This window comes from Pimephales promelas, chromosome 9 (assembly GCF_988280905.1).
Source record: "Pimephales promelas chromosome 9, fPimPro1.hap1.1, whole genome shotgun sequence".
In the NCBI taxonomy this organism is placed as follows: domain Eukaryota; kingdom Metazoa; phylum Chordata; class Actinopteri; order Cypriniformes; family Leuciscidae; genus Pimephales; species Pimephales promelas.
The window spans coordinates 24191224-24210165 of NC_142777.1; the positions used below are offsets into that span (position 1 = coordinate 24191224).

General features: G+C 37.8%; 2 protein-coding genes across 4 annotated transcripts; one reads left to right on the forward strand and one right to left on the reverse strand.

Annotated features, from left to right (window-relative positions):
• The first annotated feature begins 513 nt into the window (after nt 1-513).
• On the forward strand, nt 514-10794 carry sytl4 (synaptotagmin-like 4). Of its 3 annotated transcripts, none has more exons than XM_039664527.2 (17): nt 514-654; nt 2118-2255; nt 4642-4857; nt 5035-5144; nt 5371-5485; nt 6460-6594; nt 6681-6777; nt 6890-6986; nt 7397-7497; nt 7600-7695; nt 7889-8067; nt 8252-8342; nt 8775-8936; nt 9039-9150; nt 9234-9342; nt 9432-9643; nt 10217-10794. In XM_039664527.2, exons 2-17 carry the CDS (start codon nt 2140-2142, stop codon nt 10357-10359), a joined length of 2091 nt encoding a protein of 696 aa, XP_039520461.2. In that variant the 5' UTR covers nt 514-654; nt 2118-2139; the 3' UTR covers nt 10360-10794. The 3 variants fall into 3 exon arrangements, with proteins under 3 accessions (XP_039520461.2, XP_088991039.1, XP_039520462.2); XM_089134913.1 differs by having other exon boundaries at nt 7600-7638; XM_039664528.2 differs by lacking the exon at nt 514-654 and adding an exon at nt 1131-1200.
• Nucleotides 10533-17127, reverse strand: srpx2 (sushi-repeat containing protein X-linked 2). The gene is made up of 10 exons (XM_039664529.2): nt 16940-17127; nt 14027-14107; nt 13757-13948; nt 13439-13615; nt 13170-13293; nt 12954-13075; nt 12465-12644; nt 12207-12340; nt 11984-12105; nt 10533-11284 (listed from the first exon to the last, which is right to left on the reverse strand). Exons 1-10 carry the CDS (start codon nt 17007-17009, stop codon nt 11104-11106), a joined length of 1383 nt encoding a protein of 460 aa, XP_039520463.2. The 5' UTR covers nt 17010-17127; the 3' UTR covers nt 10533-11103.
• Between the last annotated feature and the right edge of the window lie 1815 nt (nt 17128-18942).

Below are 18942 nucleotides of genomic sequence, written 5' to 3' on the forward strand. Positions count from 1 at the left end.
TTGAAATGCGTGAATAGCTACACAGCAAAACACTCCACACACACTGATGCATTAATACGACAATGCACACAATCATATTTTATCAAATCAACCAGCAAGTACAGACAGACATGGACACATACATAGATTCATCCACTGCAAGCAACACAATTAAGACTTTTCTAACCTTCTTTCATATTGCATTATCAAAATCTTTGTAACGAATTCACAGAATGTATTTAAGCTCAAATTCATAAATGGTTAAATATAATGTATTTTATGTTGCTTTAGTCCTGGTGTCCATTTTAATACATGAAAAAATAACAATTGTTGGTTGTTGTTGTTGTTGTATTTTTTTTTTTTTTGGCAAAATATCTTTTTTTCTTAGTGTAAAACAATTCAGGTCTGAAGGGTTTTAAAATCTTAAAACACTGAGCACCAATAACTCAAGAATATGTGATTTTAGTCCATAGACTACGTCTACCACGTCTGCGCGCATCGTGGACGCGCACCTGTCCCATGGTCTTGCAGTTTCTCTGACGCGCACGCAGACAGAGCTGCAGTGACTAAATACTTTTGTTCCGGGACGCGACGTTTGTTTGGCAAAGCCGGAGTCAGTGAGCTCGCACGGAGAAGGAAACTGGAGAAAGAGTGTGGGGAAATCCTGCGCCATTGGTAAGTGAAAATTGAAAACACGTTTGAAAAGTGTATTAGACTTTTTGTTTATATTTTACAGAATAATTCTTCCCTGAAAGATACAACGAGAGTTTTTCAGTTGTTGATATTGTCACGAACGATGTTTATTTTATCCTTTCCCCTAAGATCTTAATGGGTGGTAACATCTGTATTTTATTTTCCTACTTGTTTGTTTTAACACATTTCTGTTTAATATCAGACTCTTTTTACATGTGATGTTGGATTATTTAGGGAATTTAATGTCATTGTGTGTGGTCCATGTGTTAGAGCAGCACAAATCCTCTAGGGATCCTCTAGGGAAAATCCTCTTTTCCCTAAAGCATTGGTTCTACGATCAACTTAGGCTTACAATGTTTTTGGGAAACGCAGCCATGATCTTTATCAGTATAGCTGGAGGAAGTTGCCATTATTAGTGGTGCTCACTTTAATCCTCTCTATTTTCCTCAAACATTTAGAGAATGAGGAAAAAGTTTGCCGCAGAAGGTCATTTGTTTTGGATGCAGACCAACCCAGTTGTAATTGAAGGTTATTGAATACTTTTTTTTTTCTTTTCCTCACACTTTTTCCACTAGTTGAGGTCAAAGGGCATTCACAAGGCTCTTGTGTGCTTTCAAGTAATGATCATCATAAGTGCCTCATTTAAAAAAGGTTTGCTAAAGATCTCCACCCATGGTTGTGTCCTTAAAGGGTGGTGACTCTTAAGCTGACTGCATGTAGTTTTCCTCTTTTCCTGATGGCATTGGGCCCCTTTTCCCACACTCGTTTGGCCTTTAGCTATTTAATTTATTGATTTGCTGTCCACAATTTTACGAGTAATAAAAACAAAAACAAAACAAGTTTCTCATGCTCTCTGGCCATGTCTTCCCACCAGATAATTATTTTCATCCTTTTCGTATGAATATGGTGAGAAGTACAATTTGTATTGCAAAATAAATAAATTTGCTTGGCTTAAAAAAAATAAATAGAGATTTAATACTGTTAATATGCTTACTTGATTATGTGGTAGGAATAACTCTGCTTTCCTGGTGTGATATTGGCTCATTGGTAACCAACTAATTTGCATGTTGAGCTGCATGTCACAGTGTGTCGTTGTGCTTGTTTAATTACTCCGCTCCTGCAGAGAGGTGTCGAAGAGCCACTGACACTGACAGACACTGCGTGAATGCACTGAGAAAGGTCGCTCCCTTAATTTGTCAGTTCTGTTCAGGTCTCTTCCCTTTTTACAAACAGCAGGGCTTCCTTTATTTGTGTAACACTCTCTCATTATGTATATATATTAGTCTCTTCGCTGCATCTCTGAAAAGCAAATGTCCTATTCTCGGCTGGGTGAGCTTCTATCTGTGTGGTTCTACGAGTTCCTGTAATTTGCATTTGTGTTGACATAATATATTCTGGTGACTAGTTGTAGACTGTAGTTTTTTTTTTTTTAATCTATTCCTTAGAAGCAGGGCTTGACTCTTGAGGATGGTGCAGAACATGGAGATCAACATGTCCTTCCTGACCGACTCGGAGCAAGAATTCATACTAGAGGTCCTTCGGCGGGATGAGGAGCTCAGGCGCTTGGAGGAGCTGCGTGTGAAGTGAGTGTCACTGTTACCTCATCAAGAATCTGTCCTGTTCTTGTTATTTATTTATTTTTACCTTTCAAAAGTTTGTCAGTATGAATACTTTTATTCAGCAAGGACATTAAATTGATCAAAAGCTACAATAAAGACTTTTACATCGTTTATTCCAGATATTTATATCTGAATTAATATAGCTACATTTCTGTGTTTATTTAAAGCTCCTGTCCGTAACTTTTTTGTGTTAAAAATTATCCCAAATAATTTTTTGAGCAAGTACATAACCAACCAGTTTTAATGGCTGGTTATGTACCGGATTTCCGTGGGAAATTCGAGCTTGTCTTTGCATCACATCTGTACACATAAAGAAGGAGTCTCGGCTAGTAGGCTATAATGTGTGTGAGAATGTTGGAGTTGGAGATAGCCTTATATCCTTTTCTCACTGCACTTGATCTAATTAAACATATTAATTTGATGGTGGATCCATAAAGGTTCCAAACACAATTGGAGATTCACCCGTTGTAAAATGCAAAAGACTTTGGACTGAGAGTTTGGAAATAGAGACTGCAACCGGGATTGTTAACATTAACAATCTGACAAAAAGTATAATTTGCACTGTTTGCCGTGATATGATATGCGATCGTTAGATTTAATCAGCGCAATTTACTACAATGCTTTTTTTCCCTTAGTTGGTCAGAACAAACGTGCATGTTACTTGTATAGATGACAATTTAGGGTGAAAATTCTTATGTTGGTCATATTTCCAAAAAGTAGAATCCGTAATTCCAAATGACAGTATCCACACCGGCGCGGAGACTGACAGCTGCACATTCTCCTCAAAACATTGGATTCATCCGCACTGTGCCGTGCCGAAGCACAACCCACATAAAGTTGATAATTCCGTGAATGCAATTGCAGATTTCAAACAGAGATGGTGACAAAGAGAACAAACTACAGACTGCAGGTTTAAAGGGTTAATTCACTCAAAAATTAAAATTATGTCATTATTGACTCACCCTCATGTCGTTCCAAGCCCGTAAGACATCCAGTAAGCCCCGTCCACACTGCTGCGTTTTCGTTTAAAAACGGAGAATTAAAACGAATACAGATCACGTGACCATTCCCCAACACTGGGCATGCGTGTGCCGGTGTAAACAAGAAACGGATTGACTATTCCTCAGATTTGATGTAGAAGAAAGTAACGTTAGCTACCTGATGAGTGGCTGACAAATCAGGGTGACTAATCAGACGAATAACTGATGACACCCAATCATAGAGCCAAGCGTGAGCCTCTGCATCATCGTTTCTAAAGTCCTCCATTTTGTCCACGTCTTCACTAAAACGCCCTCCAGAGATTCAAAATGCAAAACGGAGCTGTAGCATTTCTAAACTTCTCTGTTTTAGGTCTTTGTTTTTTCGTTTTAGTCCGGACAGGAGGTGCAAACGTAGCAAAAGCTCTCCGTTTTTAAACGAAAACGCAGTAGTGTGGACGGGGCCGTAGTCCGAGAGCTTTCTGTCACTCCATTGAAAATGTATGTACTGTATACTGTCCTTGTCCAGAAAGCAAGTAAAGACATCATCAAAGTAGTCCATGTGACATCAATGGGTTAGTTAGAAGGTTTTGAAGCATCGAAAATACATTTTGGTCCAAAAATAACTACGACTTTATTCAACATTTATTCAACATTGTATTCTCTTCCAGTTCTGTTGTCAAACCGTGTTCAGTGACGGTGCTGACGTGTATCTGGTGTGTGTGTGTGTGTATTCAGGTTCAAATAAATATGGCTGGGCAAAAAAATGTCGTCCTCTGTGTGGAAATCCTTAGACATGTTTGCGAAGATTGTTTTGTTTACAGCGTACATCTCCCTCAGACTGTAAACGAAGCTCGGGCGCACTGATAACACGTCAGCAGCGTCTTGCGTCATCAGCGTCTCTGAACACGGCTCGACAACAGAACAGGAAGAGAATACAGTGCTGAATAAAGTCATAGTTTTTGGACCAGTTTTTTTTTTATTTTTTGGACCAAAGTGTATTTTTGATGCTTCAAAACATTCTAACTAACCCATTGATTTCACATGGACTACTTTGATGATGTCTTTATTTCCTTTCTGGAGAAGGACAGTATACCGTGTATACATTTTCAAGGGAGGGACAGGCTTACGGACTAAATCTAAAATATCTTAAACTGTTTTCCGAAGATGAACGGTGGTCTTATGGGCTTGGAATGACACGAGTGAGGGTGATTCATTAATGACATAATTTTCATTTTTGGGTGAACTAACCCTTTAATGTGTACTGCTAGAAAAAATAAAATCACATTCATCAGAAATTGGAGCCTATTTTGTACCCTATCCATTAAAATGATGTAGGTCAAGCAAATAATTGTTAATTTATGTGCTCTTAGGAAGCTGAAATCCGAGTTGCTGGAAACCAGAAGAAAAGGTGCGAAGCGTGGCAGTGGGAATTACAGTGAACGCAGCTGTGGCCGATGCCAAGAGCCCATGGGTCTTCTGACCAGCAACGGTAGCCAATGCAGAGCATGCAAACATCAGGTTTGCAGAAAATGCCAATCAGTTCGACCCAATGGATCTTGGGTGTGCACAGTGTGTGCCAAAGAGATGTGAGTGTGTACCCTGTGCTTCCTAATATCCTTCTCTTTGGCCTCGGTCCATTTAAAAAAAAAAAACCCTGTCATTAGGAGACACATTAGACTGGAAAATGAGGCCCTTGCTTAATGGAAAAGGTTAATGTTCAACAGAAACTCAACTTCAGGCTGTTGTTTTTTTTTCTCTCTCAGAGACCTGAAGATGAGCACCGGAGACTGGTTCTATGACGAGAGGGTTAACCGCTTCTCTGCAGCTCCTGGACACGACTTAGTCCGAGTTTCCCTCAGGAAGAGGCCTCTGAGTGAGTACAGGAAGCAGATGCCAGACATTCGGATAGAGCAATGTGAACCTACTCTGTTTTTATAAAGGGTGGAAAGTAGATTTTCTTTGTGTGTGTTCACGAAGAGGAAAAGAGAGAGTAATAATTATCTGACTGACTTCAGAGAATAATGGTCTGCAGTGTTTTGAGATTAATCATTATATACTTCTTACTTCCGCATTTTGAAATTTCCATCTCTCTGTTCTAGTTAAAAAGAAAGAGACAGCTGGGGAAATGCTGTTAAACAGAGCTGACTTGAATTCCAGCCAAGCTGTACCTGTGCCCAAACCAAGACTAAAGGACATCGCGCTAGCAAATAAGAGGTGTGTTGTCATTAGCACTATTTATACAGTCTCATGTTTCTACTGATCAAACAGTGTAATGTACTTCTTTTAAATATTTACAATTTCATAAAAAAAAGAATGACTATTTTCCAATTATTGTGATATGACTCTGTTAATTATTCATCCTTATACAAGTACAGACCTTAATGCTGTTTTCTATTTCTTTTTTGCAACACACACACACACACACATTGGGTTTTCATGCTTTATGGATAATGATTTTTATATTGTACATTCTGTCCCCTAACTCTAACCTACTCCTAATCACAAGCCTCACAGAAAACATTCTGCATTTTTACATTTTCAAAAAAAAATTAAATAAATAATTATCATGATTCATATGCATAAGCTGTTCTCCTCGTGGGGACTAAAAAATGTCCCTATACTCTCAAGGATTTAAGATATTGCCATCTTTGTGGGGACAACAAGATTTTCACATAGATCTCTTTTGCACAAGTCTCCAAAGGCTGTCAAACTCCAATAGGTGCAGTTTTATTTAATGATATTTGGTTACAAAACACACAAAAACAAAGTCCATTTTGGAACTTGACGGTGAGGAAGAAATATTTTTTTGTGTTCTACAGAAAAAAAAAAACATCAGTTTGTAATGGTGTTAGGATGAGTAATTAAAAATTCTATTCTTATTTGAGTGTGTACTATTCCTCTAGCCCAGTGTTTCCCAACCCTGTTCCTGGTGGCACACCAACACTGCGTGTATTCTTTGTCTCCCTCATCAAACACACCTGATTCAACCCATCAGCTCATAATCAGGTGGGTTAATGAACTGATGGGTTGAATCGGGTGTGTTTGATTAGGGAGACAAAGAAAACACGCTGTGTTGGTGTGCCGCCAGGAACAGGGTTGGGAAACACTGCTCTAGCCTTTTGATGCCACTATTATTAGGATGTCAGCTCTGTCTAGCATCTGTACTTGATCCTGTCTCTTTCTCTCAGCTCACCTCTTGAGTCTTATGAGGGACTTGATGTGCGAGAGCAACAACGAAGTGACACAGAATCAATAGAAAAAGCCAGTCTGGGAAGCAGTCGCACTGAGACTGAATCGTCCCACAGTACCCCCTCAATGCAGAGGTAAGATCTTAGTCAGAGGCACAGAGATCCATGATGAAGCTGATTAGTATGTTGTAGTGTGATGCAAGCTGCTGATTTGCTTCTAGAAAAGAGGAACTGACAGCCAAGACTAGTCCCACAGGCTCTGCTGTGTCCATCCTGATAGCCCCCAGTAACAGTGACAGCCCCTCTACCACTGAGACAGTAAGTGCATATTCATACTTCACCCAGTTTAGCCATGTGCTTTCTCTGTCCTAATTATGCTCATGTGTCACCTATTCCCATGCATTTTCCTCCATCATCCCACCAAAATAAGGCCTCATTAATACATCACATGAATTCCTGCTCTGACTCTTTGCGTGACGTGGATGGGCTTTTCAAGAAAAGTGTCAGAAGAGTGCACAAACTGTCAGGTAAGGTTATATTTTGAGTGTACAATACTTTTTAAAACTCTGGGGTCAGTTTAAATAAAAAAAGATTTGAATTAGATTTGAAAGTGACCGCAAAGACTGTTATAATGTTACAAAAGATTTCAAATAAATGCTGTTGTTTTCAACTTACTTTCATCAAACATGAAAAAAATATACCGATGCTTGGCCATCACAGAAATAAATTACAATATGGTTTATTTTATATTATAATATTTCACAATATTACAGTTTTAGCTGTATTTATGATTAAATAAACTCAGCCTTGGTGAGCATAAGAGACTTTACATTAAAACATTAGAAAATCTTACTGACCCCAAACTTTTGAATGGTTGTATACATACATTTATTTTTCCACTCTGGCTTTTAAATGTACAAACACTGTTTTCTCATAGATATTAAACCAGTTTCCACACTTAATTTAAATGAAGATGGGAAAGAATGCGCTCCTCCATCAATGAGAGATAGAAGCAAGTCCGTTCCTGGTCTTAATGCAGTGAGTTAATTACGAATAAAATTCAAACCATTTCAAATGTTTACACTATTCTTCACACTTGCAATCAGTGACCTGATTGGCATGCCTGAATTGTTTTATCAGGAGGAGGATGATGAGGAGGAGGAAGATATTGATAACTTGGTGAATATACACAGGCAAAAATTTGGTAAAAGCTTGGGAAGTCTGGGAGGCTCAAGGGTAATCTACCTTAATTTAAATATTACATTTAAAAAAAAGTATTAATGATAATTAAAATAATAAACTTGCATTAATCAAGATAAAGTGCAGTTTATTTATAGTTTAAATTTGTCTTATTTACACACAAAATAAAATGAAATATTAGACAATTGAATGTGCTGGGCAGCTTTTTTTAAAAGATTTTATTCCACAGACCACTCTTGGCAGTATGATGAGTGTGTACAGTGAAGCAGGAGACTATGACCGTGTGGAAGTGAGTGGAGATATTGTCTTCTCTCTCAGCTACGATGAGTCCAGCCAGAGCCTGTCTATTGTGGTCCATGAATGTAAAGGGCTAGCTTATGCTGATGCTGCAAAAAAGAAGTGCAACCCGTAAGTGGGCCTCCACACAGCCTATGAAGTGATTTCTTAAGAGGGTCTCAGTTCTTTACTGCCTTCCAAGAATAATCATTTTCCACCCGTGAATAATTCCATTGGGTTTCCCCATTACAGAGGGAAAAAATCTCTCAGTTTAGAACTAGGCTAAACTCCCCCGAATTGGTTGATTCCTTTCCAGGTACGTCAAGGCTTACCTCCTCCCAGACAAGAGCAAGAAGAAAACTTCCATCAAACATAACATCAACCCCAGTTTTAAGGAAACACTGAAGGTATTGTTTCGATTTCTGTCAGATAGTATTTTTTTTTTAAAGTATGATTTTAAATAGACTGATCCCAGTAAAACTAAACTCTCTAAATAACAAAGCTTTTTCATGGCATGAAACAAGAAATACTATCAGAAACTGATACCACTGAGTAACACTAAAGTCTATATGTAATGCTTTAATGGCAGCACTGCACACTAACATCTAGTTTCGAATGGGCTTGATATTGACACAGAAGATAAGTACACTTATCTGGGAGTCACACCGAGACAAATATTAGTTCTTATGCTTGCCTCTTTTTAATCTAGAGTAAACAACATGTTCAGTTCACACAAACAGATTAAACAAACTGGCTAAAGCTCCATCATGGCAACCTCTTACTTTAAAAAAAAAAAAACATTTAATCTTGACAAGCTGTCGCATGCTTGTTTGTGTTAGTATTCCATCAGCCGCACCCAGCTGATGACTCGAACACTACAACTCTCTGTTTGGCACTATGACCGTTTTGGCCACAATGCCTTTCTGGGTGAGGTGGAGGTACCACTGGATAGCTATGACATTGACTCAGCAGTTGAAGAGTGTATGACTCTCAGAGGAAAGGTAACACACTTGTATGGTTGTTTTGATACCATAGAAATGTCACTGCTCTCAAATTGTTTTGTTTCATATTCCCTTTACATTTGTTCCTGCGTGTCTTCATAGGCAGCTGCCCATTTAGCATCATCTCCGTTTGATCAATACAAAGGAGAGCTGGTGATTTCACTTAAATATGTCACAGCAAATAAGACGCATACAGAGGACTCTAATGAAAAATGTGAGGAAACACACAGTTAACATATCTATTAAAATCTTTAGCTGGTGTTCCATAGTAAATTATTCTCCTTTTCTCCAATAAAGGGAAAAAGAGCAAACCCGCAGATGGTGCTGAGCTGCATGTGTTGATCAAAGAAGCCAAAAATCTCACAGCCATAAAAGCTGGAGGCACATGTGATTCCTTTGTGAAAGGGTTTGCAAACATCTGTTTAATTCCCTCTACCCAATTTAAAATTGATATTTTTGTTTTTGTTTATTTTTGCTAATAATTCTGCCCTTCAGGTATCTGTTGCCATCAAAGAGCAAGTCTTCCTCAAAGAAGAAGACTCCAGTTGTGAAGAAGACAAAGAACCCAAACTACAACCACACATTTGTGTACAAATATCTGAGTCTAGAGCAGCTGAAGGACATGTGTCTGGAGCTCACTGTCTGGGACAGAGAGACCCTGTCCAGCAACGACTTCCTGGGAGGAGTACGCCTCAGCTTGGGAGCAGGTAGGAGAATCTGTTCTTCATATTCATTGAGTGGAAATCAATGCAAAAGCTTTTAATGTTGAAGTGCTGCAGTCACCAAATTAAGTGTCCCTATAACACCATTCAAGTTTTATTGATATTAACCATACACGGGTCTGCCATGAGAAGTTAATGTTTTTGAAAGAAGGCTCTAATGCTCACTATGGCTTTATTTATTTGATCAAAAATACAGTAAAACTCTTTTCTGTTTTAAATGTATCTAAAAATGCAATATTCTTTTCCTGTAATTGCAAAGCTGAATTTTCAGCATCATTACTTCAGTCTTCAGGTTCACAATATCCTTCAGAAATCACTGTAAAATGTTGATTTGGTGCTTAAGAAACATTTCTTTTTACTATCAATGTTGAAAACGGTTGTGCTGCTTAATATTTTTGTGGACGCCGTAATCATTGTTCTCAGGATTCTTTGATAAGAAGAAAGTTCAAAAGAACAGCATTTATTTAAAATTGAAATATTTTGTAACGTTAAAATGTTCTTGATCAATTGAATGCATCTTTGCTGAATATAAGTGATCTGAAACTGATGTTTGCACAGCGACTGTCGAGGAAGGAAATGAAGAGTGGGTGACAAACTCCACAGGGGAGGAGATCTTGCTTTGGAAAAAGATGATGCAGTACCCTGACTCATGGGCAGAGGGCACTCTTCCACTGCGCTCATCCATGGGAAAAGCCAAGTAAGGACATTGTGCAAGCCATTATCAGGACAGAGGTTTACACATTCCACAACGCTTGTGTGTTTCTGGACTAGCTGTGCATCCCTGTAATATTTTTTAGGGTAAGACCTTTTAGGGTAATGCAGATTTTATACTTAAAACATTCAAGGCAGTTAAAAAATAATGATATGCAGTGTGTACATGTTAATTGTATTTATTTCCTATAAATATTGCCGTGAATGGATGCTTTCAAATACATCATTTGAATACTGTTCTTAAAAATGAACACAAGAAATGTTTTATTTGCATAACACTTGGTTTTAAATGTGCACAATGTATGGCCCAAAAGGTTTCACATATTTTAACACAATGTATTTTAATGACATAATGCTGATTTAGCATTATTTTAGGAGCTACATAGAAATACTTGTATTTAATAAATATTAAATATTTTGAAGAATCCGCATTGTATGCTGTGCACTCGATTATATAGATGGTTACAATTATTTTTCCTCAGAATGTGTCTCTTTTGCAACCCTACCAGGCAGTTTTCCCACTTGCAGATTGAAACCTGTTCAATATTAAATCACATTTCCAGATGTGATTTTCTATTAATAATGGCTACAGTATGTGGTTTTAAATGACTAATTGTCTTGGAAACAGGCTCAGGGGGTGCATGCATCTTCCTGATGACAAACCGCAATAAGGAAAACTCCCACCCACTACATCACCATGCCCCCCACGTAGATCTGGATTTGATCAGACCAAGTCAGTCACAGAAGTCCCTGTTCATCTCCAGTCTCTCTCGCTCTTCCTCAGTGAGGAGGTACTCCTCTACATACGAGTAGAGCTCATCAGAGGTGGCAGGGTTAACAAAGCGCTCCCGATCCACACCGTATTCATCCAGCAACACCATGGTGAAATAGGCTGTCGAAATATACAGCGCCTGTCTGTTACATACAAAAAACAAACATTTACCGAAGGAATACATTCATAGTACAGAGCATCAGCAAAATGATTTCCTTTAGTATAGTCGATGCAAAACCTTGCGAAAGTGTCTTGTCCAAAACTGTTATGTGGCTTGTATAAAAATAAGACCAAGTCTTGAATAGAAATTAGACTGGGCGATATGTCTCTGCCGGAACAAAGTCAGCATGAAATCCAGTTTTCAATATTCAATGACAAAACATGCAATGGGATCAACTGGGAATTGACTGGATAGTGTAAATTGCATTGCAATCATTTCCCAAAATGTAATTTGTGTGGAAATATTACACAGGCCAGAGACAGGACTTGCTGAAGGCGGATGCAAAGTACCAGGCTTTCAATCTTGAAATTATACTATCCAATTTAAATCAAAAACAACTGCTCGTGTTACTTGTGTAGCCTCTTTGTTTAGATCGTGATTATAATCCAGTGGTTTGCCTCTAGTTTTTTTTTTTTTTTTTGTAGTAATAGAGTAAATAAATGACAAATAAATTTGCTTAAAAAACAAACAAAACAAAAAAACAATGGATTTAAAATCATGATCGGTGCATTCCAAAAAAATGTTTTGTTTTTTTTTGTAATATTGCAGTTGCAAATACAATAGGTAAATATAATGCTATTTAACATGATAACACTGCTGTAGTGTAGGTATAGTGAGTTACCTAAGACCCTCTATGACCTCAGGCTCTAGACGTTGTTCTTTGATGCGCCCCACTGCACGAGGTGGAGTTCCTAACAGCTCAATCACGGTCACATGTCGCAGATCCAGACCACACTCAGCCTTCTGTCTCAGAACATTCCCACAATCATACAGTATATCATATAGTTGTACACTCTTCTTTCCAGTGATTATGTTTGTTAGAGTGAAAGAAGTATCTATATTACCTGTAACATAATGTTCTGAAGCCTGTAGTTCTGGTTAGCATTATCTGGAGTAGATACAACGAGAAGCTTTCTCTTTTCATAAAACTGGTCAAGCAGAGCACCAGCAGACCTGACATCTGTTTTTATCTCCATTACTACAAGAAAAAACAAACATGTTTTACAAACAAATATTAAATATGTCGATTCAATCACTGTGTAATGAAATGTAACTTTATAATTTTTTTTATAGAAATTATTTCGACTAAACCACATACTTACATACACACCGAGCAGCGTCATCGGACCAGCTGCGGTTGAGCTGACAAACACGTGTCGCAAAACCTGTCCTTTCAAAGCCAGGATCACAATGGTATTCACATATAGCCCCATAATTATTGCCATCAGATGAGCATATCAGGTAGCCATGCATAGGCGGCTTTAGCTTTGGACACCTTCTCACTGAGGGAAAGAATATTTCACTTTAGGGAAATTACCAATATTTTAATAATATTGACTATGGTTAAATGGATAGTTCACACAAAAGCAAAAATTCTGGCATCATTTCTCATCACTTTTTCCTCTGTGGAGCACAACATTTATAAAAATGTTTCAGTGCTTTTTGCCCATTTAATGAAAAGTCAGTGAGGCCCATTATTTTTGTTCCAAAGAAGAAAAACAACAACATGAGGGTGATTAAATGATGACACATTTTTTTTTTTTAATTTTTAAGTGAACTGCCCCTGTAACACTGTTCTATGCTTGCTTTACCTTCAACATGCACATTAAACTTGCAAGTCGCTGTGTTGCGAGCCTGGTCGTAGGCTTTATATCGAATCACATGTATTCCTTCTGGAAAGTCGGACCCAGACTCCGGTCCATTTCGCAAGACCCTGAGGAGGGATGTCACAAATGTCATTAATAAGTAGCCTATGTAACTTACAGTAGAGGACATTGGAAGGCTTCCATAAAATGTGATGCACATACTGTAGTGTTCTGTCAGCTGTATCCTTAGCTAGAGGACGCTCCCAGGAAACCATGACAGTTAGTTTTCCTGGTTCTGCTACCTTCACTCTGGACAAAGGACATTTCAGTTTGGGGGGGTCATGATCTGAAACAACGGAATTTTTATTAAATATTACAAAGTCTTCTCTCTGATGTGGGAGAACTGGAGAAATTGGCCTAAATAATGACACAATGGCATCTGGAAACTAAATACATTAGACTAGATTGCCAAATGGATAACTTTACTGTACCTGCACACGTCGGTTCTGCGCCGCTCCATTTCCCCTCTTCCTGGCACATACGGTAGCGATCTCCCTCAATCTGGTAGCCTTCATAGCAGGTGTAGTCACACCTGGAGTCTACCACGAAACCACGGGTGCAACTGTACATACCGTGGTCAATCAGAGGCAGAACATGACAACGCACCTCTGAGAGAATCAGACATAATATAAACACACGGTGCAAGTGAGGACAGATTTTGTTTAGTGCTCTGCAGCAGCTGCCTAATACATGTTTTTTATGAATCACCGGACTAGTTTCTGTGGTGGTACAATTATTTTGACACTTACTTCGACAAACAGCGGTTCCAGACCAGCGGCGATTGGGCATGCACTGCACAGATGATCGCCCCAGCCGTTTATATCCTCGATCACAGGAGAGCAAACAGCGAGTTCCAAGCGAGCTCTGGTAGCGCCCGCCTCGAGGGGAAGAACAGGACACTTCCCCGAAGGATAGCTTAAGTGTATGGCACCACTGCGGATCTGATGGCATTTGTTTTGTTTTTTAAGTAACTAGCATTTCACTAATATTAATACTGTTTCATTTGTGAAAGTACTTACGTTTGTAGTCCAACTGAGGGGTGTAGTAAGTCTCGTCCTCATGCACAACTTCATTGGTGTCATGGTAGGCAGACGTTGAGCCTGAGAGCAAACATAGAATAAAACCTGAAGTAAAACTAGATTTTGGTCTGATATGTAAACATTTTCAAAAAGTCACCATCCAAAAGTCTAAATATTGGCCGGCACATCACAGCAGCAAATCAGCTGCATCATCAGTATCGTGCAGTCCCAGTGCTACAGAAAACGATCCCCAACCACCCCTGTTTTTGTTTCCATGCACCACTTCTACCATCATCATTCTTTCCTCTCACACACTTTTTTCCATTTTCACGTACATAAACCTTTAAAACTCTTTGGGGGAACTTTTTTTTTAGTCTATAACTGCGAGCAATTCCTAAAAATAAGCTTATTACAGGAAAAAATATATACTGAGAAGCAACCAAAGTTCAATACTGTACAGTATGTATCAGCATCAACGGAAATCTAGGACAGAACTGTTTCAACCAATGCCAAAAATATGTTTGCCAAAAGTTGCTGCTCTCTGCGCACTGAAAACTGAAGATTCAGCCAATTCAGGGTTTCCAAGTTGGTTTACTGGATTAGGATCTTTGAAAGTCATTTTGGAGGGGCTCAGTGTTATTTTCATACTTTAGTATTTACATGTGTACTATTATTTTGTTAATGTTTCAAATTAGCTTTTGTTTTTATACTTTCAACTTTCATTTTAATTTTACTTTTAGTAATTGTGTGTTTTGTCATTTATATATATAAAAAAAATCCTGTATACCTAAAATGTATTTTTTCTCAAGCTCTACATTATGGCTTGTCTGCTAGGGAACCACCAAAAACTTTTTGGGCAAGAATGATTTTAATTTTATTACATTCAATGTGTAAACGTAATTGGTAATAGATAATGTATTGACACTAACAAGTTTGCACCAGTTAAAGCTTGTGCAAGCTGTATGAGACTCTCGAGGAGAAACCAATGAATGAAATGAATGCAAGCATACATGCAAAGAAACTCACAGAAACATACTGCGGTAGTTTGCTTCTGCTTCTAACAAGCTTTTGGTTTTCCTCTGCAGGGAAAGATGGATATTCTTTATAATGATTCCATTTGGTTTTACATTTCATTGATAAATTCAATTAATAAGAGTTTCATATAAAATGTGTTACACAATTAATAAGGTTAGGGGGGAAAAAATGCCCTGAAAACATTTTTTTGAAAAAATGTCACAAATATACTGATTTAAGTAAGTAAGAGCTGATAGAACAGTGAGAAGAATATTGCTTCAGAATAAAATTACATTTACACCACACGCACACAAATCCTTTGTTTTCCTGGAAAAGTAACTTTTTTTATTCAGACAAGTAAATGACTGATGTACAGGCTGAATGTCGAACCCTGCCATCATATGTTTGAAAAAGTTTTAAAATTCCCACATATTTCCAGGTTATCCATGACTGTGAGAACTCTGCAAGAAGGTAGTTATTGCTTTTTAAGTGTAATATTCAATTATTGAGCTGGCCACCAGTCTAGTGTTTGGCCCAAGACACACCAGGAAAGAATACAGTGACCATACTTAGGACAAGTAAATATAGAAAATGGATGGATAATTATGTATTCATTGAACTACTTATTGTAGTACTCAATAAGTAGTTCAATGTACTTTCTCTGATCCCTCCAAATCACCATTTTCTTCTTCAAGGTAAAAAATCGAGACATGTCTGAGCCAATGATGTTTATGAAGAGAGGATAACAGTATGCAAAGTTGTTGCCAGGCCTAGAGGGATCTCATTTCTAATATCCATCCATCCAATTTCCCAACTGCTTTTCCTATGCAGGGTTACCGGGATGCTGGAGCTTAACCCAGAGTCTTGGCCCATATAGAAAACACCCTGGAGTCCTGGACAGATGGTCAGACTTTAAATACATTTGTTAAATATATAAATGTTGAATTCATACTCAGGGAAACTGACTGCAGCTGTCTAAGGTCTAAAAAGTTGCATCATACCAAGACTGTGACTCAACATTTGTCAATACCCAGTCTGCTTTACCCTACCTGGAAAATATTATGTAGCAAAACTTTCCTAAATTGAGAGGAAAATGTTGCTCTCATTTTCACAAACTGTTTGAAACTGTGCAGAAAGCCAAACTACTTTACTCAAATTAACCACTTTTAATCACATAAAATATGCAAAATGATGATACTTATTTATGAGCATGGCATTTGTTTTGGTTAATCAGTTTACATGCATAGCATGGGAATCAACCCATGTGTGAAATATATAGTTAAAGTTCTTCCTTTAATTGGTCAAATTAGGGCCCTGCCACAGATGGTAAGCTCACACTTAGTCATTTACTGGGTCACTGGGTTATAATTACAACTGTTTAGACAGCATGGACATCATACATCAAATAGAGAACATCATATGTTTCTGGCTACATTAAACGGTAAATGGATCAAAGTTTGTCTATTTTTGTTCCAACATTAGACCAAGTACCAAAATTTCATTCCCCCTGGAATCTGAATCATTTATGATTCTAAATCATCCAAGAAATCTGCGCAATTGTGGCATTTGAGCTTTGATAATCTCTAGAGGGAAAAAGACGGCTACTACGACACATAACTTTTAAAAGTTATTTAGTTTGACAATTTAGCCTACATAGCCTATACTATCCAATTAATTCGTTCCTAAAAACTAAAACAAAATCTTCATTTTTCAACTTAGACCTGCTAGTCCATAAAGTCGAATGCAAAGGTAAACAAAATCACAGCTGTTCTTCATTTAAACCCTATTGCTACTTAACGAACGAAATACAGTTTGAGAAAGCTCAAGTTATGTACAAAAACAACTCAGTCCAGTGACGACTATTGTTTCGTATAGAAAGAGAAAATGAAGATCTCTCACCTTCAGTGATATCAGCCATAGTCTGATAAATGATGCACAATTCAACAAAAAGAGTAATAAATTTGATCATTGCATTGGATTTAAAATGGAAATATGAATATAAATGTCGAAAGTATAACTTTCCTTGGGAGAAAATCTGCTATTTCCAAAGAAATCGTTCGGATAACTAACTCTTGACAAGCATTGAATCCCACGCAGCCTTCCAGGAGTACAAGTTCAGCACAAATTTCTTCCTCTAGTCGGACGCATAGACAGTAAAAGGGTCGGACGTGCAACTCTTCTGTGTAGCATTTGGACGGACGGTGGTGCTGCTGTTCAATAATCTTATTTCTTGAGGTTGGTAAATTACAGTTATAACACTATTTAGATTTGCATCAAATCATCAAGTTAGTCAATAAACGCTGCTGTGAGGTGTTAGTGTCTGTGGGAGTGACGGTAAATTTGACATCTTCTCTTCTTACTGCTGTAACGTTATCTCTTTTTTTAGTCTCTTTTTGAAAGTTGTGAAAACACGCTTTTTCTTTTTTCTATTTGAGCAAATGGAAACAAAAAATATATTTAATGTAACGTAGTTACGTCTCTCAGCCACGCTACTGTAAAAAAAAGTGGGTGCAACTCCGGTCAGCCTCACACCAATGGTATTTTGTATTTTGTGTGATTTAGCGAAGAGGCTTGGTGTTTTTCGGATAATGTTTTACTATTTAAACTACGCAAATCTTTATGAGAGATGTCGTTACGGAGCTCAGGGACAATGCGCTGTTTGCGGTATGTAGAGGCCGGAATTTAACTAATTCAGTGGCAAATTTTATTATCCAATCTTGGACTAAAGATTTTAAGTGAAGGCTAACTGTGAAGCAACATATTCCGAACATGAATGACACACAGTAAACATTGCATAGTATATACAGTATGATATAATATAATATCCACAAGTTTCCTACGTCCCATGAGGCCTTGCGTCAATGCGTCTTCCGGTTAGCTGCTAGATGTTAACAAGCGAGACGTGACGCCAAAGTTTTCATTGTTTTTGAACCGCTTTGGTATTTTAAATGACGATTATAATCACTCGTACTACTGCGGTATGGGAATCGGTTTGTTGTGAGTTAAATAAAGTGAACATTTTCAAGTTCAAATGGCTGCGTTTTGATAAAGTCATTATAAGTCACACACACACACACACACACACACATATATATATATATATATATATATATATATAATGACTTTATCAAAACGCATTATATATATATATATATATATATATATATATATAATGTAAGTGCCTGGTACTTAGCCAGTGCTACCATCAGCTTTCCGGATGGAAAACATAATAGAACACTAGAAGTGTGGACGTGACGTCAAATCCGAGTTCCGAGTCGGTTCGTTGGCTATAATAGAACGCACCATTTAGACATTCTCTGGTGACGCTCATTCATTCATTCATTCATTTGACTATTGATTAATCATTAATATTTATGCTAAAATTTATTATTTAATTTGTTTAACTTTTTATCAATTAAAAATCCAATGAAAATACAAAATACAGCGTGTTTTTCCACGATGAGTTCTTTATTACAAGAACATCTTGTGGCAGTTAAATTTGTTGAATTTCAAGTGTTAATCACAGCATACTCAAATGGGTCAAATGGGGTGGAAGGATAGAGATAGAGTATTGGATTTAGTCCATATAGATTTGGTCAGAGAAAATTTCAATGGCTCTGGGACTGGGTTTATCCTCATAAACTGTAGGGTAATCCCATTAGGCCCACATTTCATTCACTCCTATTAATGATTAATCGATAGTCAAATGAATGAATGAGCGTCACCAGAGAATGTCTATAGCCAATGAACCGACTCGGACCTCGGATTTGATGTCACGTCCACACTTCAAGCGTTCTATTATGTTTTGCGTGTCTGAGTCGGAGAAAAAAATGGACGCCACCCCGGAAAGCTGTTATAATGGTAGCACTGGCTGAGTACCAGGCACTTACATTAAAAAAATA

Bases quoted from the DNA above. Each gene is read 5' to 3' on its own strand.
- sytl4 (XM_039664527.2), top strand. From the start codon at position 2,140: ATGGTGCAGAACATGGAGATCAACATGTCCTTCCTGACCGACTCGGAG. The intron at 7,696-7,888 runs GTAATCTACCTT...TTTATTCCACAG, and splicing joins GAAGTCTGGGAGGCTCAAGG to ACCACTCTTGGCAGTATGAT. The intron at 8,343-8,774 runs GTATTGTTTCGA...TGTTTGTGTTAG, and splicing joins GTTTTAAGGAAACACTGAAG to TATTCCATCAGCCGCACCCA.
- srpx2 (XM_039664529.2), bottom strand. From the start codon at position 17,009: ATGATCAAATTTATTACTCTTTTTGTTGAATTGTGCATCATTTATCAG. The intron at 14,108-16,939 runs GTGAGAGATCTT...GTTTGCTCTCAG, and splicing joins TATGGCTGATATCACTGAAG to GCTCAACGTCTGCCTACCAT. The intron at 13,076-13,169 runs GTATGTGCATCA...ATCCCTCCTCAG, and splicing joins ACAGCTGACAGAACACTACA to GGTCTTGCGAAATGGACCGG.